This window comes from Sus scrofa, chromosome 3, assembly GCF_054392235.1.
Source record: "Sus scrofa isolate SSC_HxYL_T2T_F1_AM1 chromosome 3, Sscrofa_HxYL_maternal_Yorkshire_Landrace_v2.0, whole genome shotgun sequence".
In the NCBI taxonomy this organism is placed as follows: Eukaryota; Metazoa; Chordata; class Mammalia; order Artiodactyla; family Suidae; genus Sus; species Sus scrofa.
In genome coordinates this window covers 16,651,212-16,678,202 of record NC_139385.1, presented here as the reverse complement: position 1 = coordinate 16,678,202, position 26,991 = coordinate 16,651,212, and the positions used below count along the sequence as shown (strand labels likewise).

Sequence of the window (26,991 nt, the reverse complement as noted above, 5' to 3'; positions counted from 1 at the left end):
CTCGGCGCCCGGGCTTTTTGCGAAATTGTAATAGGATTTGGGTGTTCACAAACCTCGTCCTCGGAGCCTAGTGCGAGTCAGAACCGCTAGCTGTTTGCTTCCTAGGGCGCAAGGACTGCAGCTGATACCTTCAGCCGTTCGCATTATTAACATGGTAGGTCAGCTCTAACCTTGAGAGAGTGAGTCAGAGCTGTGGCATGATTGCCGCTGAACCTTGGGCAAGTTACTTAACTTTTCTCATTAAGTTATTTATTGGGGTAAATATTTTTTGAGGCGCAGTGTGGGCACGTAATAACCGAAATGAAGAAAACGGAGAACTTTAGGGATCGACAGAGCTAAGTTGGTTCTACTTGTTTTTTCTGGATCCAATCAAAAATTCAGACAATAATAATGCCCCACATCTATGTATGTTAATAAATGTTCCAACCCCTTCCATATATATTATAGAATTTGTGCCTGTAATTGGGATGGTATTAGTTTACTTATAATTAAACAAGATGTTCTGAATGGTCTACAAGCATTAGCTAGGTTCTGGAGATAATCTAGTTAAATGGAGTTTAAATTCAGGGAGTGAGACACTAATACCTACATAAATTGGATGGTGGAGATAGGAAGCAAAAGCAGGGTAAGGAAGTTAGAAGTTGGAGAGAGCAGGAGCCTTTGAAGAGGTGGTATCTGAACGAAATTTTTGAGTAAGTGGGGAAGCAAGCTTTGTGTTTGTCAAGGGTAAGAGCATTCCTGGCAGAGGGAACAGCAGATCCAAAGCCCTGGAGGATCTGTGCTTCAAGGATACTTGGTGTAAAGTGCTTTTAACAGTACATTTTAGGAGTTCCCTAGTGGCTCAGTTGTAATGAACCCAACTAGTATCCATTAGGATGCAGGTTCAATCCCTGGCCTCACTCAGTGGGTTAAGGATCTGGTGTTGTGTTGCTGTGAGCTGTGGTGTAGGCCCCCAGCTGCAGTTCCAATTGTACCCCAAGCCTGGAAATTTCCATGTGCCACAGTGCGGTCCTAAAAAGAAAAAAAAAAAAAAAATTAAAGAAGTTATAATAGGAGTTCCCATAGTGGCGCAGTAGAAATGAATCTGACTAGAACCATGAGATCGCGGGTTTGATCCGTGGCCTCACTCAGTGGTTTAAGGATCCAGCATCGCTGTGAGCTGTGGTGTAGGTTGCAGACTCGGCTCAGATCTGGTGTTTCTGGGGCTGTGGCTGTGGTTGGCAGCTGTAGCTCTGATTAGATCCCTAGCCTGGGAACCTCCATATGCCATGAGTGTGGCACTAAAAAGCAAAAAAAAAAAAAAAAAAAAGTTATAGTACATACATATAATAAAATGTTATGCAGGTATTTAAAATGTTATGAAGGAATCTCTGACATGAGAAGTAGCTTTACATAATATTAAGTGAAGAGCAGGTTACAAAATAGTATACATAGTTTGTATTTTGAGGAGTTCCCTTGTGGCTTAGTGGTTAAGGATCTGGCTTTGTCACTGCCGAGGCTGATTACAGTGGTGGCATGGGTTCAATACTGGCCAGGAACTTCCACATGTGGTGGGCATGGCCAAAAAAAACATAGTAAGACTGGAATTATATACCTCCATATGGTGATGTTATCCATTATTGGATAAGAATTTCTTCCTTTTTTGGGCTTGTCTTTGTTTTCTAATTTCTCTATAGTGAACACACAATAATTAAACCCACAAAGATGATTTAAAATATGTTCTCAAATTCCTTGACAATCCATTCAAAAGGTGGAGTCTAATTCCTCTCCAACCTCTAGAGACCCTAAGCTAGAACCACCCAGCTAAGCCACTCCCAAATTCTTGACCCACAGAAACTAAGATAGTAATCTGTTACACAGCAATAGGTAACTCATACACATAATTTCTACAGTGACCATATTTGAATTTTAAAAACTCTCGTGTCTAAAATGAGTGAAATCGGAGTTCCTGTTACGGCATAGCAGATATAGTGAGTTTGGAGGACCAGAGTATTTTTGAAAGTTGTGAGAAACAAATTTAAGAAAATCTAATAGATGGTTTCTAGCACAATGTAAGGCATTTAAGATTTTTATCCAACAAGGTTAGAGCAGTCATGAGGGTTTTTATGTTACTAAAATGGTCTTCAAGGAGCTCCTGTTGTGGCTCAGTGGGTAAGAAGCCAACATAGTGTCCGTGAGATCCAATCCCCGGCCTTACTCAGTGGGTTAAGTATCCGTTGTTGTTTGTTGTTGGAGTTCCCATTGTGGCTCAGTGGTTAACGAACCTGACTAGGAACCATGAGGTTGCAGGTTCAGTCCCTGGCCTTGCTCAGTGGGTTAAGGATCCGGCGTTGCCATGATCTGTGGTGTAGGTCGAAGACGAGGCTCCGATCCCGAGTTGCTGTGGCTGTGGTGTAGGCTGGTGGCTACAGCTCCGGTTGGACCCCTAGCCTGAGAACCTCCATATGGCGCAGGAGCGGCCCAAGAAAAGGCAAAAAGACCAAAAAGACCCAAAAAAAAAAAAAAAAAAAAAAAGAATCCATTGTTGTTGCAAGTTGCTGCATAGGTCAAAGATGCAGCTTGGATCCAGTGTTGCTGTGATTGTGGTGTAGGTCCCATCTGGGGCTCTGATTCAACCCGTAGCCTGCCATCTCTCATATGCCACAGGTGTGGCTGTTAAAAAAATGTCTTCAGGAAGATTGATCTAGACAATCTGAGATATAGCAGAGGGAGACTAGGGGTAAGGGAAAAAATCCTGAAGGCTAAGACAGTGGCAAGGAACATTATTACTAATTATTTGAATGCCTGTTATATACCAGCCCCTGAGAGCTCCACATGCATTATTTCACTTATGCCTCACAATAGCTCCTGAAATAGGTCCTGTGTCATCCTTATTTTATAGGTAAGAAAACAAATGCTTAGTTTAAGCAACTTTCCCAAATCCATACAGGCATTTGACTCCAAAGCCAGGACTCCGACACCATATACCACACTGCCTGAATGTCAGAGACACTTTAAAAGAATTAATGGAGTGAAAAAGTTTAAAACTTTGTGACTAAAGAGGAAAATGAGGGATTGTGTTCCATAAACTTAAAAAATAATTACCACTTATTGAGCACTGATTATGTGTAAAGCCCTTAACTATGTCAGACTTTTATATATTTTTACCTATAATCCAGTTGGGCAGGGTAATCCAATAGTATTCCCATTTTACAAATGGAACACCTGAAGCTTGGTGGAACTTGAAAATAGGTGCCACTCAGAAGTTTGCTGGATGCCAGATTAATAAATAGCCATAGCTAGGATTAAACTTCAGGTTTCGGGAGTTCCCACTGTGGCGCAGTAGGATTGGGGGCATCTTGGGAGTGCTGGGACTCAATCTCCCCAGCACAGTGGATCAAGGCTTGGGTGTTGTCACAGCTGCAGTTTAGGCTGCACCTGCAGCTTGGATCTCATTCCTGGCCTGGGAACTCCATATGCCGTGGGATGGCCAAAAATGAAAGAAAAAAAAATTCATGTTGCCCCTTCCAGTACACCACCCTTCTCGCCTAACCAAGGATTCCCCACTGGGTGCAGAGGCCTGACCAAATGCAGACCAAAGAGAAAGGAAAGGGACTTTGCCATACACTGCCTAAGTTTTAACCTGTAACTCTTGTCCTTGGCCAGGGAGTTTGTGGGTGGTTCTGAACCACAGAAGGATGTCCACATATGAAGAAAAGTCAATACTCTTTGAGCGTCTGTTATGCCTGGTCTTCTAACTTGCTGTGTGACCTATGGAAAGTTATTAGAATCACATGCCTCAGAATTCCTTCTGTAAAATGGAGGTAGCATTCACTTCAAAGGATTGTAATTGGGGTCACTAGTGCAGAGAACCTAGCATACACTCTTACAATTAAAAACATTCCTGGAGTTCCCGTCGTGGTGCAGTGGTTAACGAATCCGACTAGGAACCATGGGGTTGTGGGTTCGGTCCCTGCCCTTGCTCAGTGGGTTAACGATCTGGCGTTGCCGTGAGCTGCGGTGTAGGTTGCAGATGCGGCTTGGATCCTGCGTTGCTGTGGCTCTGGCGTAGGCCAGTGTCTACGGCTCCGGTTTGACCCCTAGCCTGGGAACCTCCATATGCCACGGGAGCGGCCCAAGAAATAGCAAAAAGACCAAAAAAAAAAAAAAAAAAAAAAAAAAAATTCCTGTTCTGGGGAGTTTCAATCGTGTCTCAGCGGGTAACAAACCTGACTAGTATCCATGAGGATGTGGGTTTGATCCCTGGCCTTGCTCAGTGGGTTGAGGATCTGGCGTTGCGGTGAACTGCGGTGCAGGTCCTGGGCCCCTCTCAAATCCCAAATTGCTGTGGCTGTGGTGCAGGCCTGCAGCTGCAGCTCTGTTTTGACCCCTAGCCAGGAAACTTACATATGCAGTGAGTGCAGCCTTAAAGAAAAAATAAATTCCTCTTCAGGCAAACATATGTTAAAGCTGCACAGTAGTATATGACACTTGGGTTGAGATCTTGTACACACTCCTGTCTTTGTTCTGCCCCTCTTCATCTTTGTGATTTACACATAAGAACTCAAATATTTGTGGACTTGAAACAAGTCACCACAGCAACTTAAAAAAAAAAAAAAAAGAAAACCCAAAAAAGTTAAAAAGCCATTCTTGCTTCTCTCTTTTAATTAAAAACCCTAAACAGGCATACCCACTTGGATGTTACTTAACAATCAGCAAGGAAAAGATACTGAAGCAGTAAACTTAAGTCATGTCGAAAAGGAGGTCTGTTGACCAACATGGACTGTCCCCCTTAGGACCACAGTTACAGCTGGAGGCAGAGAAAATACTTTTATCAGGTCCTTCGGGTGTCCTGTAGAAAACCAGACAAAAAAATAAAAACCAATTATTCTCTTTAGTCCGTGCATAAACACTGGCAGTAAACCCCTCACTTTGTAGTTTTAGGAAGATGTTTTCTGCGTTTCCTAGCCCCTTCTACCCAACTACAAAATTCCGAAAGGTAGAGATTTACAAGATTCCAACTGCAGTCCGGAGAGAAGGTGGGGCCCAGCTAATGACTCGCGACGCGGGGCAGCATCAGAAAGGGGCGACTGTGCCGGGGTCGAGTTGGCAGGGCGGACGGGAGCGTCATGCGGCTCCCCTGGGCCCTGGCCGGTGGCTGTTGGCACGCACCGGCGCTCAGGCGAGACCGGTGCGCGGTCTGGGCTGCAGCTGCCGCTGGCGACGCTTGCGCTGGCCGTTTAGGAGCTTCTGTGCGATCTTACGCTCGTGGCCGCCGGGCACCAGCCAGTTGGTGCGCAGTTCCCGCTCGCGCCGCGTCCGGCCCTTGCTGCGCCCCGCCCCGCAGGCTGGAAAGTCGCGCAGGTAGTAGTAATCCGGGCAGTCATAGAGCTCCTCCTCGGAGCCCACCGGCGACCACGCCTTGGGTGGTGGCGCCTGGGCCGGAGCCCGAACCCTGGAAAAGGCCGATTCCATCGCGTCGGGCTGCCCCGCAGCCCGCCCGCGCCCCGGCGCGCGCGTGTCTGGAGATCCCCACCCCGCGCTTCGATCCGCTCCGTCGGAGGGGGCGGGGGCTAGGGCTGATGTCACAGAGCCTGGAGGGTGCCCCGCGCGAGGCCCCGGCGCTCCAGTCCCGGGAACTGTGACCCGCTCCTCCTCCACCCCGGCCCGTACGCCGCTGGCGCGAGAGGGGCAAGTGGCAAAATCTGACCGAACACTTGCTCGTGTCAGTCAAAAATAGGAAATTATCCAAGTATCAACCGTGAGGGAGTTGTGCATTCCTCGGGAGAACTTTTATCAGCATTGCACATTTTGTTAGGCTGTTTGATGGCAGGAGTTAAGTGCTCAATAATGGCATAAAGTGAAAAATTAGTCTCAAGTATTATCTCTGGTATCCCAGTAATGTATTTTTGACTGAAAGGAAATACATCAGAATGCTAAAAGTATTTCTGGCCGGTAGGGACGTACATACCTTAGTTCTTTTTCCTTTCCGCAGTTCATGTTTTTGATAAAGAGTACGAATTAACTGTATTAAGCGAACGATTCAGAGGGAAAAGTCACTTTGCCTGGTGCAGGGTCAGAACCCCGCACAGTTTCGGATGATCCGCGGGTGCCCGTGTCCTTGGATTGGGGGACGCTAAGCGTGGATAACGATGCGCGGGCAGTTTAGGGGTGGAGGCCAGGAGTCGGGAGCGGCTGCGCAGGGGGACCAGGGCGAGCCCAGCTTCCCACGCACCCACCAGTCCCGGCTGCGATGGGCCCTGCGGACGTGGGGGTAAGGATGCTCCCCAAGAGCAGCTGAGGCCAGAGGAATCAGTCCCTGTGCCAGGCTAGGTCGGAGTTCCCATTGTGGCACAGCAGAAACGAATCCGGCTAGTAATCATGAGGTTGAGGGTTCGATCCCTGGCCTTGTTCAGTGGGTTAAGGATCTGGCCTTGCTGTGGCCGGCAGCTGTAGCTCCGATTCGACCCCCTCCCCCCCCATCCTGGGAACCTTGGGTGCGGCCCTAAAAAAAAAAAAAGAAAGAAAATTAAAGGCCAGGTTTACCGCGGAGAGCCGCCACACAGCAGCGGAGCTGGAGTCATTAACACCCGGGGGCACGCGAGGCTCTGCGGCGAATCCCAGGTCTAATTACCTAATTACAGTCTCCTTAAATGCTGCTCTCGGGGAGTTACTGTGAAGAATGCCTTTGTTTTGGCTCGATTTAACTAGCGCAGGTAACTCTCTTCCTACAAAAATTGCATCTACTCCCTCGGGGATTTTCTTTTTAATAGATCGAAAATAATTGTGTAGTTGGAAAAAAAAAAAAAAGTCCTTCTCAGATATTTGGTTTTGCTGAGTTTCTGTCTGTGACCAGGTTGCCACTTTGAGTTTTTTCTCTTCGCTCTAAAGTCGTTTCCCTTGTGGGGCGTGGCCTACATACCGCGCTGAGGGCAATTTTGGTAGTTCCTTAAATGAACAAGTCCCAGAGAGTGTTTTTAATAAAACACCGAGGGGATTTTCTCTTCCACCCACGTGCCTTACACCTGCCACTGGGAAGGAGAGAAACTAATATTTATCCCTGTGCTACTCTCCCACACATTATCTCTTTTTAAAAGTCTCTTTTAGAATTTGTTATGAAAATATTCAGATATTCTGTGAAGTGAAAATAGAACGAAGACCTCCCATATCCCTTCATACTGGATTCAACAATTACCAAGATCCTGTCTCATTTGCATTATCCCTATTATCCTCTGCTGCAGACTTTATGCCTGGTCATTCTTTTTTTTTTTTTTTTTTCTTTTTCTTTCTCCTTGCTTCCTAAAGCCACACCTGCAGCATATGGAAGTTCCTAGGCTAGGGGTCAAATCGGAGCTGCAGCTGCCTGCCTACACCACAGCAACTCAGGATACTAGCCAAGTCTGCGATGTACACGGCAGCTCAGAGCAACACCAGATCCTTAACCCACTGAGTGAGGCCAGGGATCAAACTGCATCCTCATGGATACCAGTCAGGCTCACGATCCACTGAGCCACAATGGGAACTCCCCCTGTTCACTCTTATATATCTCAATGTACAGTTCTCAAACACTAGACTTATTTCTTACATAACTTCAATGCTATTTTCACACTTGACAAAATTAACTAGGCCCTGTTATTATCTAGTACTTAGTCCAGAGTCGAATTTCTCTGATTGTCCAAAAGACATTGGAATACGTACAACTCAGAATATATACAAAATCTACACACGAAATGTGCTTGTATGATATTTAAGTCTCGAATAGCCAGCCTAGGGTGTGCCCCTGCCTTCTTCACTTTTCCCTGACATGACTGGTTGCAAAAACTGGGTCGGTTGTCTTGTAAAATGCCCTACTTTGTGGCTGTGTCTGCTACCTTTTGGTGTCATTTAACTTGTTCCTCTCTCTTCTGTATCTTGTAAATTGAGGTTGGCTCTAGAGGCTGGTTTATACTCAGATGCACTTTCCTAGGAAGTGATGTGTGTTGGCATCACACTAGGAGACCCAGAATAGCTCATTGTCCCAAGTTTAGTGATCAGTGGGCTCAGGTGGTGACAGCCTGTCTCTGCAATTGTATAGTTCCACATTTAACTATTATTTAATAGTTTCATCCATATTCATTTCTTTATTTTCTATTGTGTTCATTTTCTATTAGTTCATTAGGGCTGCAAAATGGTTATTTTATTAGCTAGAATTCTTTCCCTTGTGAACTATTCAATTTGGTTACCCTGATAAACATTTTTGCTACCAGTTTTACTGAGGTACAGTTGGCATACATCACTGTATAAGTTTAAGGTATACAGCGAGCATAACGATTTGACTTATAGAAAGTTCCCATAGTGGTCAGTGGAAACAAACCCGACTAGTATCTGTGAGGACGTGGGTTCTATCCCTGGCTTCACTCAGTGGGTTAAGGATCCAGCATTGTTGTGAGCTGTGGTGTCGGTTGCAGATGTGGCTCAGACCCCTTGTTGCTGTGGCTGTGGTGTGGGCTGGCAGCTGCAGCTCCGATTCAACTCAGCCTGGGAACTTCCATATGCCTCGGGTGCAGCCCTAATAAGAAAAATAAAATAATAATAATGATTTGACTTACATACATCATGAAATGAGTACCACAATAAATTTAGTGAACATCCATCATCTCATATAGATACAAGGTTAAAGAAATAGAATTTCTTTCCCTTTTGATAAGAATGCTTAGGATTTGCTCTCTTAACATTTGTATATAACATACAGCAGTGATGGAGTTCCCACTGTGATGCAGTGGGTGTAGAATCTGACTGCAGCAGCTTGGGTCCCTGCAAAGGTGCGGGTTCAATCCCCTGCCCAGCACAGTGGGTTAAAGGATCCAGCCAGCTCAGATTCAGTCCCTGGGTGAGGAACTTCCATATGCTGTGGGTGCAGCCATCAAACACATACACACACACACACACACACACACACACACACACACACATACACACATACAAACACACAAGACACACAGCAGTGTTAATTATATTATCATTTTGTGTATTACATCCCTAGTACTTATTTGTCTTATAGCTGGAAGTTTGTATCTTTTGACGACCTTCATTGGCTTCCCCCTCCCTCCATACCACTTTCCCACACTTTCCCATGAGGAAATGCTACAAGGATTCCTTCAGGTTGACATGAAAGGATGCTGGACAGTAACTCGAAGCCATTTGAAGATCTAAAGATCTCTGTTAAAGGTAAATACATGGGCAAAATAAAAATCAGTATTGGTATAATTTTTGTTTATAACTCCACTTTTAATTTTTCATGGAATTTAAGAGAGAAATGCTACAGTAATCAAAACAGTGTAGTATTAGAATACAGCGGACGTGCAGACCAGTGGACTACAATAGAGAGCCCAAGAAACAAGCCATTGCATGTATCGTCAAATGCTTTTCGGTAAGTTGGATATCCATATGCAAAAGAATTAAATTGGACCTTTACCTTACATCCTGTACAAAAATTAACTCAAAGTGAATCAAAGACTTAAACATAAGATCTAAGTCTTTAAAACTCTTAGAAGCGGAGTTCCCGTCGTGGCGCAGTGGTTAACGAATCCGACTAGGAACCATGAGGTCGCGGGTTCGGTCCCTGCCCTTGCTCAGTGGGTTAACGATCCGGCGTTGCCGTGAGCTGTGGTGAAGGTTGCAGACGCGGCTCGGATCCCGCGTTGCTATGGCTCTGGCGTAGGCCGGTGGCTACAGCTCCGATTGGACCCCTAGCCTGGGAACCTCCATATGCCGAGGGAGCGGCCCAAGAAATAGCAACAACAACAAAAAGACAAAAAAAAAAAAAAAAAAAAGAATCTGACTGTAGCAGTTCGGGTTGTTGGGGAGGTGCAGGTTTGATCCTCTGGCGGGTACAGTGGCTTAAAAGGATCCAACATTGCCCCAAAGGTGCAGCATAGGTCGCAGCCTCAGCCGGGATTCAGTTTCTGGCCTGGGAACTTCCATATGCCACGGCACGGGTGTGTTCACAGAATAAAAAAAAAATTTTCCCACTGCCCTTTGGCCTCCTCTCTTCCTTCTGCTGTGCAGTCCTCCCCACTGGCAGAAATACCTGCTCAACCATAAAGAGCAACATTCTCCAGCACCAACAAGACAACTCCTTAAAAGATAACATTCCTTTCTGATCTTGGAAGGAGTCACTGTGACCAACCATTTTGCACTGCAGATCTGGATTGTGTAAGCTGTCAATAATGCCCCATTTCACGTACAGCCCTCTGTCTCAAAAAAACTTATAAAACTGTGCTTTGACTTCTGCTTTTCTTAAAGGCTGTTCCTGGGTTATAATCCTCAGTTTGGCTGGAATAAAATATCCCATTTCTTTGTTAAGTCGACTGATGAATTTTTTTGCCCACACTAGACTGTAAGCTCTATGCGGATAGAAATTCTTGGTCACCATTATTTGCTCAGCATCTTTGGAGTTCCCATTGTGGCGCACTGGAAACATGCAGCTAGAAATCATGAGGTTGCAGGTTGGATCCCTGGCCTTGCTCAGTGGGTTAAGGATCTGGCATTGCTGTGAGCTGTGGTGTGGGTCACAGACGCGGCTCGGATCTGGCATTGCTGTGGCTGTACCATAGGCTGGCAGCTGCAGCTCTGATTTGACCTTTAGCCTGGGAACTTCCATATGCTGCAGGCGCGGCCCTGAAAAGACAAAGAGACACACACACACACACACACACACAAAGCATCTTCATAGTGCTTTGTGCGTGTTACGTGCTCAATAATGTTGGGGGAGAAAAGAAGGGACAAGAGGAGTTCCCATCGTGGCGCAGTGGTTAACAAATCCGACTAGGAACCATGAGGTTGCGGGTTCAGTCCCTGCCCTTGCTCAGTGGGTTAACGATCCGGCGTTGCCTTGAGCTGTGGTGTAGGTCGCAGACGCAGCTGGGATCCCGTGTTGCTGTGGCTCTGGTGTAGGCTGGCAGCTACAGCTCCAATGCGACCCCTAGCCTGGGAACCTCCATATGCCGCGGGAGCGGCCCAAGAAATGGCAAAAAGACAGAAAAAAAAAAAAAAAAAAAAGGGACAAGAAAAGGTATTGGGGAAGTCTGTGAAAGTATGTTGTGTGAGCAGAGTGTAGGGACATAGGTAAGAGTGGCTGGACCAGAAGGGCAGGCCATAGAAGGCCATGTTGGGAAGGGCCCTGTAATTCATACTAATCAATTTGTACCTGGAGGAGTTCCCATTGTGGCGCAGCAGGAACAAATCTGACTAGTAACTGTGAGGTTTCGGGTTCGATCCCTGCCCTCGCTCAGTGGGTTAAGGATCCGATGTTGCCATGAGCTGTGGTGTAAGTCACAGATGCGGCTCAGATCAGGCATTGCTTTGGCTGGCAGCTGCAGCTCTGATATGACCTCTAGCCTGGGAACTTCCATATGCTGCAGGTGCAGCCCTAAAAAGCAAAAAAATATAAATAAATAAGAAATTTAAAAACATATATAATTCATATAAACAAAAAGTCTTAGAGACCTTCTAATTTAATGTTAAAATGTAGATGAATTCTGACCACCCCCAACCCCCCAAATTTGAGAACCAGTAATATAGTAAGCCACATGGAACTTGCTACTTGATGCATTTTAAAAAACCAAGGTCTAGGACAGTAATTGTGATATAAAGAAGAAAAACCACAACGAGTAAGTCCTAATAACCTAATGACTGCTCACATATATTCTTTTGACAGCAAGAAGAAACTTTTACCAAAAAAAAGGCAAATAGGAGGAGTTCCCGTCATGGCACAATGGTTAACAAATCCAACTAGGAACCACAAGGTTGCAGGTTCGTTCCCTGGCCTTGCTCAGTGGGCTAAGGATCTGGTGCCATGAGCTTTGGTGTAGGTCGCAGATGAGGCTCGGATCCCGCGTTGCTGTGGCTGTGGCTGTGACTTAGGCCGGCGGCTACAGCTCCGATTAGACCCCTAGCCTGGGACCCCCCCATATGCCATGGGAATGGCTCAAGAAAAGGCAAAAAGACAAAAAGACAAAAATAAATAAATAAATAAATAAAGGCAAATAATTTTGTAAAGAAACTTGAGCATTTTCTGCACAGTGTCCTCACTTCACTGACGTCATTTATACAGATTCTTCAGAATTTACTTGATGCTCTCGATGTTTGCTTCTCTGATCAATCTCCTCAGTGTTAACTTTTCTCCAAGTTTTATCTTGTGATGTAATTATGTTGCACCAACATATTCAGTATCATCCTTGTTAAACACAAACAGAAGGAGTGTTTCTCTAATCTCGTCTTTACTCTCTGTCTCTGTGTCTTTCATTTTTCTTGCCACCATTGTCAGAAAGTCCAGAAAGTCAGTTGTACTGTTTTCATCACCATTTGCTTCATTAATTTATCCTGAAACTTTGCTTCTATGGAATTTTGCCCAGGAGACCTCATCACAGTGTCTAATCTTTTGATGTTCATCACTCTCCTTGTCAATAGAGGGAAGCTTCTTTGGATTCTGCAGTCTGTTTTCCCTTCAGCTGGTCAACCATGCTGCCAGTGTCACTGTCTTCAAGTGACGGTTGCACAAAATTCAGTTCCTTAGCTCCCCTCGAACTCTCCGAAATACTATTTCTTTCTTTTCTTTTTTGGCTGCATCCGTGGCATGCAGAAGTTCCTAGGCCAGGGATTGAACCTGCACCACAGCAGTAACCAGAGCCACAGCAGTGATGATGCCCACTCCTTAACCTGCTGAGCCACCAGGGAACTCTGAAGTACTATTTTTTTTTCTGCCTTCCTTTTTTTTTTTTAAATGACTGAACCCCAGCATATGGAAGTTCCCAGGCTAGGGAATGAATCCAAGCCACAGCTGCAGCAATGCTAGATCTTTTAACCCACTGCCCTGGGCCAGATATCAAACCCACACCTTCTCATCGACCCTAGCCATGCAGTTGGATTCTTTACCCACTGCACTACAGCAGGCACTCCCCTGAAATACTATTTCTGCTTAATATTTCTTTATTTTTATATATATGTTAAGGTCAAATTTACTTGGAATAAGATTCAAAAAGCTCATGTGTGCATTCACTGGGTTTTGTCAAATTCCTTGGATTTTTGACAAACGCATTTGTGCACTGGTAACAACCCAATGAGAAAGAGGGAGTCATTTGTGCCAGTCGGGAACTGGCTTTGCACTGTCGGGCTTTGGTATTGTCTTGGTTTGGTATTTCTTAAGTACAAGTCTTCTGTATGACTATAACATGCTTGGCTCATCCATCCACTCATTGGTGGATGTTGGGTTGTTTCCAATCTATTAAGAATAAAGATGGTATGAATAAAAAGACTGTACAAAGCTTTTTGTGAGCATGTATTCTCATTACTCATCTGGAAAATATCTAGGAGTCGAGTTCCCATCATGGCTCAGTGGTTGATGAATCCGTGAGGTTTCGGGTTCGATCCCTAGCCTCGATCAGTGGGATCGAGCATAGGGATCCGGCATTGCCCTGAGCTGGGTGTAGTTCGAAGACATGGCTGGGATCTGATGTCACTGTGGCTGTGGTGTAGGCTGGCAGATGTAGCTCCTATTCCACCCCTAGCCTGGGAATCTCCATATGCCACGGGTGCAGCCCTAAAAAGCGGAAAAAAAAAAAAAAGAAAGAAAGAAAGAAAGAAAGAAAGAAAGAAAGAAAAAGAAAAGAAAAAAAAGAAAACATCTAGGAGTGAAATGGCTGGGTTATATAGTAGTATATAGTAGGTGACATTTAGCTTTATGAGTAACTGCCAGATTTTCCAAATGTTTCACCATCTTACATTTTCCAACAATGTGTGAATATTTCAGTTGCTCCACTTCCTTGCCTACTAGTGGTAGGCGTTGTCATTGCTTTATTTTTATTTATTTATTTAATTTGTTTGTCTAGGGCCACATGCCTGGCATATGGAAGTTCCCAGGCTAGGGGTCAGATTGGAGCTGTAGCTGCTGCCCTACGCTGAAGCCACAGTCACAGCCACAGCAATGCCAGACCTACACCACAGCTCATGGCAATGCCGGATCTTTAACCCACTGAGCGATGCCAGGGATCAAACCTGCGTCCTCATGGGTACTGGTCAGGTTTGTTACCACTGAGGCACACTGGGAACTCAGCATTGTCATTGTTTTAAATGTTAGCCATTCTAGTGGGAAGGAAATGGTACCTCATGGATTTAATTTGATTTCCTTTTCAGAAAACATCAGCCATCATATTAAATGAATGCTGTTCATTTGAATTTTACTGTTTTTAATATATATTGTATATTTATATTACTGGTACAATTATATTTAATTTTAAAATTTGTTTTGTTTTTATCCTTGTACAAGGAGCTATATGATTAAGGTATTTATACTCCTTTTCTGTTTTTACATATTTAAGTAGCATCATCATAAAAATAATATAGGTCAACATTTGAGGCTCATAATTTTTCCTTTACAAGATATAAAAGCATTGCTCAAGTTTAAATCACTAACTCACATGTTTCTGCCATTCTAGTCGTTGTCTTTTTTTTTTTTTTTTTTTTGTCTTTTTAGGGCTTCACCCAAGGTATATGGAAGTTCCCAGGCTAGGGGTTGAATAGGAGCTGTAGCTGCTGGCCTAGGCCACAGCCACAGCAACAGTGGATCCTTAACCCACTGAGTGAGGTCAGGGATCAGTCGAACCCACATCCTCATGGTTACTAGTCGGGTTGTATCTTGACATGTGTGCACCTTTGTGAGCTGCCCTAAGCCCTTTCTGATTCAAAATTAACAGATAATTCCTGATAGGCACTTATTACATCATGATGACCTAGGATGTCAGCAGCTTTCCCCTTTCCTTCCCCAAGCAACTCATTTCCAGGGCCACAGCCTGAGTCACACCTTTGAGCAGGACTGCTTCTCCATCCCAGCCTTGAACTCTAATAGGAATCTCTGACTCCTTTACCCCACCTACCCTTCAGGCTCCCTGACACCTTTAGTGCCTGGACCTGGCCCATTAGTCACCCCCTCTGGGTCTCATGAGCCACCCATCTTCCCTTCCTTGGTCCCCCATGAGGCCCCTTCCCTGGAGATGTGAGCCCTGGATCACATCACTCACATGTCCTCCTTGGGCCACCGGACTGTGGCTGAGAAAACCACAGACAAGAGCAGCCTCTCTGCTTCTTTGGTCTGAGCCTTCCCTGCGTCCGCTGTCAGCCAGCTCTCCTGTTGCTCACATGACCCAGCTTAAAAGGCCTCCCTTCCTCTCGAATCCCCCTGTCGTGGGCATTTCCCAATTGGCCTATCGTATCCCTTTGGCCACTGTAATTGGTTCAAGGATGAGCAAGAGACCAGCTTGGTCCAGTGAGAAAGCTTGGCTCCTGGACCCCACTCTCTCCTCCTGGAAAGCTTGTGTGAGGTTCAGCAGCTGCAGCGAGGAGGTTGACTGGCTGTGTGCAGGTCGCAGGCGGGGTCATCATCCCGAGGATGAGGAAAGCCAGCACCGTGGAAGGCAGAGTGGAGAGAAGGAGAGAGAGGGCACTTCGAACCTCAGAGTGCTCCTTGCTTCTTGGCTGCCAGGCCAATTCATCTTCTTTTGGTGAACTGGGTTTTCCTCATGGCCACTGAGCAACTCCTAAGCGAGGGGCCGCCCTCCAGTTCCCACCTCCGTCTTAGTGGCTGTCTTCGGGTCCTATTGCATAGAACAGGAATGGCTGTAGTTAACTTCCTGCTTCTACCTTAAAGAAACTGGTACTATTCTATTCTGCGTAAGAATAATCCTCTTATCTATAACAGGAGAACCTGCCCAATTCTGTCTCCATTCAGTTTGATGAACTCTACTAAATATTTCGGTAAAATGTGAGCCTTTGTTCATTGCTGTATCCCTGGTACCTACATAGCACTTGACCAAGAGTAGGAATTCAGTATGTATTTGCTGAATGAATGAGTAACTGTATTAATTTCCTATTTAGTGGAGTAAAACACAGATTTATGATGTTGTGGTTCTGGAGCTCAGCAGTCCCAAATGGGTCTCACTGAGGGAAAATCAGGGTGTTGGTAGGGCAGCTTTCTTTTCTGGAAGTTCTAGGAAAGAATCTGTTTTCTTTTTCACCTTCTAAAGGCTGCTTACATTCTTAGCTTGTGGCTCTTTTTTTTTTTTTTTTTTTTTTTTGGCCTTTTTTAGGGCCACACCTGTGGCATATGGAAGTTCCCAGGCTAGCAGTCTAATTGGAGCTGCAGTTGCTGGCCTAAGCCACAGCCGCAGCAGCACAGGATCTGAGCTGCATCTGTGACCTATACCACAGCTCACAGAGGCAATGCCAGATCCTTAACGCTGAGCGAGGCCAGGGACTGAACCCACAACCTCATGGTTACAAGTTGGAGTCATTTTGGCTGAGCCACGATGGGAACTCTGTGGCTCATCTTTAAAGCCAGCAATTGGTGGTTGAGTTTTTCTCAAGATGCCATCTCTCTGGTTCTGCCTCTTCTATATTTAAAAGACTGTTGTATTCCATATGGCCCACCTGGATAAGGTTTTCCACCAAGATAATCTTATTTTATTTTTATTTATTTATTTATTTATTTATTTATTTATTTTTATTTTTGTCTTTTGTCTTTTTGTCTTTTTTGCTGTTGTTGTTGTTGTTGCTATTTCTTGGGCTGCTCCCGCGGCATATGGAGGTTCCCAGGCTAGGGGTTGAATTGGAGCTGTAGCCACCAGCCTACGCCAGAGCCACAGCAACGCGGGATCCGAGCCGTGTCTGCAACCTACACCACAGCTCACGGCAACGCCGGATCGTTAACCCACTGAGCAAGGGCAGGGACCGAACCCGCAACCTCATGGTTCCTAGTCGGATTTGTTAACCACTGCGCCACGACGGGAACTCCAAGATAATCTTATTTTAAAGTCAGCTGATTAGCAACTGTAATTCCATCTGTACCCTTAATTCCCCCTTCCCATGTACCATAACAACATAGGTACATGGGGATTAGTATCAAAAAAATGTATTGAGGAGGATGTGGTCAACCGTCTTGACTATTACCGAGGGGACAAGCAAAGTAAATTCTAGAAAGAGTCTGCTGGATTCAGATCCATGGAGGTCATTGGTCAGTATCTACTGAGCAGGTTGAGGAAGGAATGGGGAGAGGAAAGTGGACACAATGAGCACAAACTCCCACAGATATTTAGCTATAGTGAAGAAAGAGAGTGATGACTACAGGGGAACATACTGAGTTTAGGGAGAGCTTTTCAAAATGGAAGAAACATGAATAGTTTGTTTTTATTTAAAATCTTTTTTTTTTTTTTTTTTTTTGGTCTTTTTGCCTTTTCTAGGGCCACTTCTGCAGCATATGGAGATTCCCAGGCTAGGGGTCTAATCGGAGCCATAGCCACCAGCCTACGCCAGAGCCACAGCAACGCTGGATCCGAGCCATGTATGCAACCTACACCACAGCTCATGGCAACGCCAGACCCTTAACCCACCGAGCAAGACCAGGGATCGAACCCGCAACCTCATGGTTCCTAGTCGGATTCGTTAACCACTGCGCCACAATGGGAACTCCCTAAAATCTTTTTTTTGGGGGCTACACCTGTGTCATGTGGAAATTCCTGAGCTGGGGATCCCATCCGAGCCACAGTAGTGACAAGGCCAGGTCCTTAACCCACTGTACCATGAGGGAACTCTGAAACATGAATAGCTTAGGTGCTAATGGGAAGGAACTAAAAGAGGGGGACAGGTTAAAGATACAGGAAAATGGGGGGGGAATTGATGTGTGCTTCCATAGAAGGCAGGAGAAGAGGAAATCCTCCCAGTTGGGGATTAGCACTTCCTTTGTAACTCAAGGGAAGAAGGAAAGGTAGGACATAGGATACTATGTAGATTTAGGGGCAAAAAGTTGAGGGAGTTTCTGCTTGATGGTTTTGTGAAATACAAGAAGGGGTCACTGACTGCAAATGACGGGCAGACGAACTGCACAGAGAAGCGTCTGGGAAACATGGGAGATAAAAAACTGGCAAACATGCACACAACTCCTCGGAAGCATCAAGGGTCCAGTGGAGGGTGGCGGTCATGAAGTTACAGTGGCCCCAGCCTGTGTAGTTACAGGGTCTTTGTCCTGTCCCTCTCAGACTGGCTTTGCAAACCTGAAAGAGCCAGCTTTGTTTTCCTTCCTTCCACCCTCCGTATCTTCTTTCAGCTCTTCTTTCTTTTGCCGATAGAAATCATGCATCATGTACCAGTTATCACCTGAGGCCTCTCAGCTCCAAATCCACCCTTCATGGCCTGCTTTTCAAACGTGGAGATGGGTCCTTTAAATATTTCCTAGGGAGCTGATGCAATATTAAACATTGTCAGTAGGGGGCGCAGGAGAGACATCGCAAGGGGAAGGGGCTTTTCTTTCTGGTACAGGCACCTGCAGTGTGCGGTGTTAGCAGCAGTTAGTGGCCAGCAACTTTCCCCAGCACACCCCTTAGGTGATTTTATGGTAGAGTGCCTCCAGCGAGACATCTCTGCCTTAACAGCTTAATCTAGAACCTTGAAGAGTATATTTCTAGCAAGTTCCAGAGGGCAGATTTCTAGCACGCCCCTCCAGTGCTGCACCATCATGACTCTGTCTCCCCGTTACCCATGGCTGTGCCCCCTCGGAGGTGGTCTCTATCTCAGCCCTGGCGGGGGGGGGGGGGGGGGGGGGGGAGCTTCCCTGGGCACTATGTCTCAACCTAGGGATAGTAGCTACTCCTGATATCTGCTCTTCCTATATTTGGAATTCTCTTTACTTTTTCCAGCCAGTCCTACAATCATTCTTTTTTTTTTTTTTTTTTTTTTTTTTTTTTTTTTTTTTTTGTATTTTTAGGGCTGCACCTGTGGTATAGGGAAGTTCCCAGGCTGCCGGCCTACACCACAGCCACAGCAAGGAAAGATCTGAGCCGCGTCTTCGATCTGCCCCACAGCTCACAGCAATGCCAGAGCGAGCAATGCCCCACTGAGCGAGGCCAGGGATCGAACCCGCATCCTCATGGATACTAGTCAAATTCATTCCTGTTGAGCCACAATGGGAACTCCTACAATCATTCTTTATATTAAACTTTACCTTTTTAATTTCTGTGTGATTTATGTCTGCTGATTGGATCTATGGCTTTGGCTTTGAGTGCAGTGTTGAGCTCCTTGATGGGAAATGGGATGCTGGTAATTTACCACGTGAAGTCATGTCACAATTAATCAAGCTATTGGTTGTTTATTGGGATGAAATGCCAGCTGAGGCACATGGCTTGGAGGCTAAGTAGCTGCTTCATTTGGCAGGACAGTAATGATGGCTTTGAAGACTGGCCCTTTGAGCACTTAGAGAGAAAAACCACAAGCTCACATTTTTAACTCTCAGCTTAAGTCACTTAACGCTCAGTGTAAGAAGCTAGGGTTGCCACAATAGCTCTGAAAGAAATCCATCTTTTTTTCTTTCTCTCTTTCTCTCTTTCTTTTTCTCCTTCTTTCATTCTTTCTCAGACCCCACCTGAGGCATATGAAAGTTCCCAGGATAGGGGTGGAATCGGGACTGCAGCTGCTGGCCTACACCACAGGCACAGCAACACGGGATCAGAGCCGAGACTTTGACCTGCACCACAGCTCACAGCAACGTTGGATCCTTAACCCCCTGGGCAAGGCCAGGATTCAAAGCCACGTCCTCATGAATACTAATCGGATTCAGTAGCACTGAGCCACAATAGGAACTCCAAGAATCTCGTATTTCTTGTATCCACAGGGCTGATGGTGTTGAAAATGAAACACAAATTTATGCATGAGGGTTATTGAATTACAGCAGGAGTTGAGTTCAGAGTCTCACCAACTTTCTCATGTGAATGTTAGGGCATGAATTATTAAAGAATGGGATTCTAAAACTTGGGGTGGGAACATAAGTTTGGATTCGGATGAAAGTGACAATTTCTTATGGAAGGTGAAAAGCCAAAGGGGTGGCTTATCCAGTTGTTAATTAACTGCTTCTCAGATCCAAATCCAATGCAGCACTTTCATTGCCTGTGCTGCAAGAATGAAGATGGGTCCTTTAAATGTATTTTCTCTGCCAGCTAGTGTGAGGTCCAGCTTTTCCAGTAAAGGAACTGAGGAGCCATTGCAGAAGGGTTTTCCTTCCTGTTCCTGATGTAGACTTCTATGAGCTGGGCAGCTTCTCCAGTCCCCAGCTCTTGCTTCCTGGGTACCTTCCTTATTCTGGCTGCTGGTTCTACTCAGCGATGGTGGCTGGAAACCTGAGAGGCATCTGGACCTTCTGTTTCCCCTACTGTCCCATATACTGATCAAGTCAAATGGATTCTGTCTGCTGGATATTTTTAAAAATTGTATTTATTTTATTTTTTGCTTTTTAGGGCCGCACCCGTGGCATACGGAGGTTCCCAGGCTAGGGGTCTAATCGGAGCTGTAGCCGCCAGCCTATACCACAGCCACAGCAACGCCAGATCTGAGTCGCGTCTGTGACTACACCACAGCTCAGGGCAACGTCGGATCCTTAACCTACTGAGCAAGGCCAGGGATCAAACCTGCATCTTCATGGATACTAGTCAGATTCTTTCCCACTGAGCCATGTTGGGAATACCTCTGCTGGATATTTCTCATCCCCTTTTTCCTCCGCCCCCCCCACCCCCCACCCCAACTCACCCCCTCTCCATTCCCACTCTCACTGCTTCCACTCCAGACTTGCTTGGAAGGTTTTCATAGCTTCTGGCCTACAGCCTCTGCCTGTATTTTCACCTCAAATTAATTCATTCTCCACACTTCAGACAGAGTGATTTTACTAAAATAAAATCTGATCCTTTCCTTCTCCAGCTTAAATTCTTCAAATGGGTTCCTATGGTTTATAACAGTGGTCTCCAAACTTTGTCCCTCCACCCCATCAGTGAAACGTTTTTGAGCATGCAACCATAGTCCGTGTACATTAAGTTATATGTAAGTTCTGCTCAAAATTATGAATATGATAAAGTATATACAAAAAAGGAATGAAAATGGGCAAGATAGAAAATATGGGGCTTCCCGTCATGGCACAGCAGAAACGAATCTGACTAGTATCCGTGAGGATGTGGGTTCGATCCCTGGCCTCGCTCCGTAGGTTAAGGATCCAGCCTTGCCCTGAGCTGTGGTGTAGGTCTCAGACACAGCTCAGATCCAGCGCTGCTGTGGCTGTGGTATAGGCCAGCAGATGTAGCTCTGATTCGACCCCTAGCCTGGGAACCTCCGTATGCCTCGGGTATGGCCCTGATAAGACCAAAAAAACCCTCCCAAAACCTACCTCTCACCTGTGTCACCTTCTCTTGCTTTTCTAGTTGAAGTTGGAGACTTCTGTCCAAGATCTCATTGCCCTTTTTTTCATACCTTTTTTTTTGGCGGGGGGGTTGCAAAGAAGAGAGTTTATTGAGAACAGAAATGCTGCAAATGCAGCGGGACCACTTCCTGATAACCAGGGAGAGCCAGCCCTTTTTTTCACTCTTTACCATTGCATCTGCATTAGTGGCAGCTTCAAAATCTCTACCTCAGAATTCATAGAGGCAGAAATTTGGTTTGGATAGTTGGGTTTGGAGGGCTTTGCAGCTACCTGACTTGTCTTGTATTAATCACATCCTTTTTGCTTCTATTGTAGGGATTTATTTGGAGTGAGTTTACTGGGGACTTAACCTGAAGATGATGAAGATATTGAACCCCACCCCCGCCCCGGGCACTGGCGGTTGGTACAGCATCGGTCAGTGTGTTTATAGGGGACTCAGCAGGTTAGGAACCTGAGGCTTCATCCCTGGCTTCATCAGTGGGTTAAGGATCTGGCATTGCTACAGGCTGCAGTGTAGGCCACAGATACGGCTCGGATCCAGTGTTGCCATGACTGTGGCATAGGCCAGCAGCTGCAGCTCCAATTCGACCCCTAGCCTGGGAATTTCCATGTGCTGCAGGTGTGGCCCTAAAAAGAAAAAAAAAAAAAAGAAGTACAAAGTATCATTAATGAAAGTGGACAGAGATGACCACGAGTCAATAGTACTTTGTACTTCAACCACCTTCCAGCAGAGCATCTCAAAGGACTGGACATCCTACCCTTTCACATAGATCAGGAGGCTCAGTGATGACGAATCCTCTTAAGACCTAAGTATACCCCTTGTCAGGGTGAAATTAGCAGCTATTTTCCAAATCATAGAGATATTGAAAAACAGCTTTGGTCAGGACACAGGTATTGCATTTGGCTTGTCTTAAGTTCCTGGCCTAGGCGGATGGGGTATTGCAGAAATGTGTGTGTACAAACACATGCACACAAGTGGGGGAGGGTGTCGAACTTGATAACACCAGGAGGTGGCAGGCTGGTAGGAGGGGCACTGGCTTTGGTATGGGACAAAGTTCTGACTCTGCCCTTACTAGCTGTGTGACTCTAGAAAATTAGCAAATTCCCATGAGCCTCAGTTTCCTTTTTGGGTAAAAGAAGATTGTAACTCCTGCCTTGATGACTTCTATGTGGATGAGACAATCCCATGTGTGCAAAATATCTAGTACATAATAGAGATTGAATGAATATTTCCTGTAGCTTCTTTTCTCTCTCTCTCTCTCTTTTTTTTTTTTTTTTTTTGGACCTCTCCCTACAGCATGTGGAAGTTCCTGGGCCAGGGATGGAACCTGAACCACCCAAGCTGCTGCAGTGGCAATGCTGGATCCTTAACCCACCACGCCACCAGGGAACTCTCAATTGTTAACTTTTATTTTGCTTGCTATAACAAAAGCTAACAAACCTAAAGTAAGATGGAAGATTTTCTGAACTTCAAATAAATGCTTATGGACAAGTGGTGATATTTGTTTCTTTGAGATTCATTAAGGTTATGAAAAAAAGATCATAAAAAATATGTTGATTCTCTTTAATCTGTAGTTTCCATTTTAGCTCATGTGTGTTTCATTTCCCAAGTTGAGAGTTACTGCCTAATGCTTTTATATTTTGGATGACATCTTTTGGGGTGGGATATTCTTTCTTTTGTCTTTTTAGGGCCTGAGGCATATAGAGGTTCCCAGGCTAGGGATCAAATTGGGGCTGTAGCCACTGGCCTACACCACAGTCACAGCAAGGCCAGATCCAAGCTGCACATTTGACTGACACCACAGCTCATGGCAACACCGGATCCCTAACCCACTGAGCAAGGCCAGGGATCGAACCTGCATCCTCATGGATACTAGTCAGGTTTGTTAACCACTGAGGCACAACGAAATATCGTCGAAATATTCTTTTTTTTTTTTTTTTTTTGTCATTTTGCCATTTCTTGGGCCACTCCCACGGCATATGGAGGTTCCCAGGCTAGGGGCTGAATCGGAGCTGTAGCCACCGGCCTACGCCAGAGCCACAGCAACGTGGGATCCAAGCCGAGTCTGCGACCTACGCCACAGCTCAAGGCAATGCCAGATCGTTAACCCACTGAGCAAGGGCAGGGATCGAACCCACAACCTCATGGTTCCTAGTCGGATTCGTTAACCACTGCGCCACGACGGGAACTTCCTGTGAAAATATTCTTGTTTCACTTTTTCTTCTTCAGTCCTTCCTTTGAGTGGGTGGAGGCTATGGGAAGTTCTGAGGGTAGCTGAAGGTTCTTCTCATCCATAGGTCATGCTTTCCAGCAAAAACATCTGTGAAATGCTTTCTCTATCCTTTTTCTTCCTTTTTTTTTTTTTTTTGCCACACCTGCCACATGTGGAAATTCCTGGGCCTGGGATCAAACCCAGGCCACAGCAGCAATTCAAGCCGCTGCAGTGACAATGCCAGATCCTTAACCTGCTGAGCCACCAGAGCACTCTCCCTATCTTTGAAGTTCAGTAGCTTAGCCAGGATTGGCTCTGGGCCAGTCCCTCTGTATTAATTTTTGAGGTAGTTGGTGTGCCTTTTGACTCCTGATTATATTCTCCTATATCTCTGCATACTCTTCCTATTTCTTTTTTTAGGTCCTTTGTCTCTGAGTCATCAGTTACAACCGAGTGTTGGATTGTCTCTCTCTCTCTGTTTTTTTGTTTGTTTGTTTGTTTCCAGCCAAGCCTGAAGCATGTGGAAGTTCCCAGGACCAGAGTTTTTTTATTTTTATTTTTTGCTTTTTAGGGCCATACCTGTGGCATATGGAGGTTCCCAGGCTAGGGGTTGAATCGGAGCTACAGCCACTGGCCTACACCACAGCCACAGCAACAAGGGATCCAAGCTGTGTCTATGACCTGCACCGCAGCTCACAGCAACACTGGATCCTTAACCCACTGAGCAAGGTCAGGAATTGAACCCAGAACCTCATGGTTCCTAGTCAGATTTGTTTCCACTGCACCATGACAGGAACTGCCCCCCCCAGGGCCAGAGTTTGCCCTCATGCCACGACAGTGTCCCGAACCACAGCAGTGACAATGTCAGATCCTTAACCTACTGAGCCACCAAGGGAACTCCTGGATTGTTTCTCACTAATGTCCACAATTGTGAATTTTTTCCAGGTGCTTTAATCTGTGCTCCATCCCCGTGGACTTCTTTTTCTGCTCCTGTAAACACCAAGTATTTTCGTTCCTCAGGACCTTTGCACATGCTCTTCCCTGCATGGAATGGCTTCCCATACCTCTCACCATAGCTGGATCTTTCTCCTCATTCAGGCCTTAGCTCAAGCATCACCTCTACAGAGGATTTCTCACTCTGTTTAGAACAGGAGCTCACGCTCCTTCCCGTCACAGCACCCTGCTTCGCTCAGAGTGGATACCACACACAAAAGTTAGCTTGTTGCTTATTTTTAAAAATTACTATGCCACAGGTGCAGCCCTGGGAAAAAAAAAAAAAAAAAAAAAAAAAAAAGGAGTACCTGTTGTGGCTCAGTGGATTAGGAACCACTGGTATCCATGAGGATGTGGGTTCCAACCCAGGCCTTGCTCAGTGGGTTAAGAATCTGGTGTTGCTGCATGCTGTGGTGTAGGTTGCAGATGTGGCTCAGAGCCCGAGTTGCTGTAGCTGTGGTGTAGGCCTGCAGCTGCAGTTCCAATTCAATCCCCAGCCTGGGAACTTCAAACTGCAGCAGGTGCAGCCTGAAGAAGGAGAAGAAGGAGGAGAGGAAGAAAAGAATCCAACTGCAGTGGCTCAGATCTCTGTGCAGAAGTGGGTTTCATCTCTGACCTTGGAACTTCCATATACTGTGTGGCCATTAAAAAAACCCCAAACCAAAAAACCAGAAAGCCAAAATAAGAGTTCCCTTTGTAGCTCAGTGGTTAAGGAGCCTGACTAGGATCCATGAGGATGTGGGTTCGATCCCTGACCTTGCTCAGTGGGTTAAGGATCCAGCATTGCCATGAGCTGTGGTGTATGTAGTTCTCAGATACGGCTCAGATCCAGTTGCTGTGGTTGTGGTGCAGGCTGGCAGCTGTAGCTCTGATTCGACCCCTAGCCTGGGAACTTCCATAAGCTCTGGGTGGGGCCTTAAAAACCAAAACCAAAAAAAAAAAAAAAAAAAAAAAGCCAAAACAGCTAAATTTAAGAGTTTCCGCTGTCATGCAGGTTGTAGTTTTGGCTTGGATTTGGCCCCTGCACCATACACTGTGCCATGGGTGCAGCCAAAAAAAAAAACCAAATAGGCAGATTTCGATATTTCCTAGCATTATCTATCACAGACTACCTTTTAAAGGACCTGAGTATCATTTTTGTGCATCTAAAATGTTTAAGCATCCTAATTACTATACGATCCAAAAATGGACACAGTTTTACCCCCAAGTGCATGGAGTTTGTACACATTAAATAGGTACAGTTTTTATATGTCAATCATACCTCCATAAAGTGGGGCGGGGGGGAACAATACAACTTTCAAAAAAACGAAATCAGGGGTTCTTGTGTGTGCGCAGTGGAAACAAATACAATTAGGAACCATGACGTTACCGATTTGATCCTTGGCCTCATTCAGTGGGTTAAGGATCCGGCATTGCCGTGTGCTGTGGTGTAGGTCACAGATGCATCTCGGATCTGGCTGTGGCTGTGGTGTAGGCCGGCAGCTACAGTTTTGATTCAACCCCTAGCCTGGGAACCTCCTATGGGAATCTCCATAGGCTGCAGGTTCGGCCCTAAAAACCAAAAAAAAAAAAAAAAGAAAAATCAGTAGACACTTTTTTTTCAAACTTTCATCAAGATTAATTTACTTCATCGGTGATCTCTTTAGGCCAGATGAAAATGATCCTTTGTAACTCTTTGGGTTTTCTTGGACCCAAAGGCTTTTTGCTAGTGTATTTCACTCCGTCTCCAAATGGAAGGTCATTTTCCATTTCCACTTTAAGTTGCTCCCTGGTGTATTTAGTTAAGCTTCATTCTGGTTCACCAGAACAAAGGCATCCCGGCTGCCCAGGGCTGAATGCGCCCATTGTCTGATTTCATTGTGTCCTATTTCCATGGGGAAGATTCCAGAGGTGGTGGGGGAGCAGGTTGTAGGAGCTCCCAGCTTTCCTCCCTAACTAAATACTTGAGGAACAGGCCTGGATTGAGGAACAGGAGCGAGAAGCCAACATAGGGCTTGGAATCCTTCCTGGTGCTGAGTACAGGGTTGCTGGGGGAGAGAAGTGAAACGAGGGCTTGGACCTGCTCCCAGGTTTCTGGAGGATTTCCCCAGTTTGTCCTCTAGCCCGTCTTCTCTCTCTTGCTCTCTCTCTCTCTCTCTCTTTTTTTTTTTTTTTTTTTTTTTTTAAGGGCTGCACCTGAGGCATATGGAAGTTCCCAGGCTAGGGGTCGAATCAGCTACAGCTGCCGGCCTACACCACAGCCACAGCCACAGCCACGCCAGATCCGAGCCGTATCTTCAACCTATACTACAGCTCACAGCGAGGTCAGAGATCAAACCTGCGTCCTCATGGATACTAGTCGGATTCGTTTCTGCCGCACCACAACGGGAACTCCCTGCCTTGTCTTTCTAACCTCCTCCCCCTTTTCTCTCCGTTCTTTTTTTTTTTTTTTTTTTTTTTTTTTTTTTTGTATCCTGGGAACTATGGGGAATAAATATTCATCTTTTTTCCACGGGCAATATTTTAATGGAAGAGAGTCCAATAAATACTATTTCTGATTTAAAA

The 26,991-nt window shown here is 45.6% G+C and overlaps 1 protein-coding gene and 1 long non-coding RNA gene across 3 annotated transcripts; one reads left to right on the top strand and one right to left on the bottom strand.

Moving 5' to 3' along the window:
• The first annotated feature begins 19 nt into the window (after positions 1–19).
• Positions 20–22,738, top strand: LOC102162776 (uncharacterized). The gene is made up of 4 exons (XR_001307405.3): positions 20–154; positions 9,020–9,186; positions 21,557–21,655; positions 22,539–22,738. It is a non-coding gene; the product is annotated as an uncharacterized LOC102162776 (long non-coding RNA).
• On the bottom strand, positions 4,627–6,502 carry NUPR2 (nuclear protein 2, transcriptional regulator). Of its 2 annotated transcripts, none has more exons than XR_302141.4 (2): positions 4,991–6,502; positions 4,627–4,831 (listed from the first exon to the last, which is right to left on the bottom strand). XR_302141.4 is itself a non-coding variant. In XM_005662015.4 (2 exons), the coding sequence occupies exon 1, from the start codon at positions 5,452–5,454 to the stop codon at positions 5,158–5,160; it is 297 nt and encodes a 98-aa protein (XP_005662072.1). In that variant the 5' UTR covers positions 5,455–6,502; the 3' UTR covers positions 4,627–4,831; positions 5,152–5,157. The 2 variants fall into 2 exon arrangements, 1 of the variants encoding a protein (XP_005662072.1); XM_005662015.4 differs by having other exon boundaries at positions 5,152–6,502.
• Positions 22,739–26,991: the final 4,253 nt, after the last annotated feature.

Coding starts and splice junctions, on each gene's coding strand:
- NUPR2 (XM_005662015.4), bottom strand. CDS start 5,454: ATGGAATCGGCCTTTTCCAGGGTTCGGGCTCCGGCCCAGGCGCCACCA.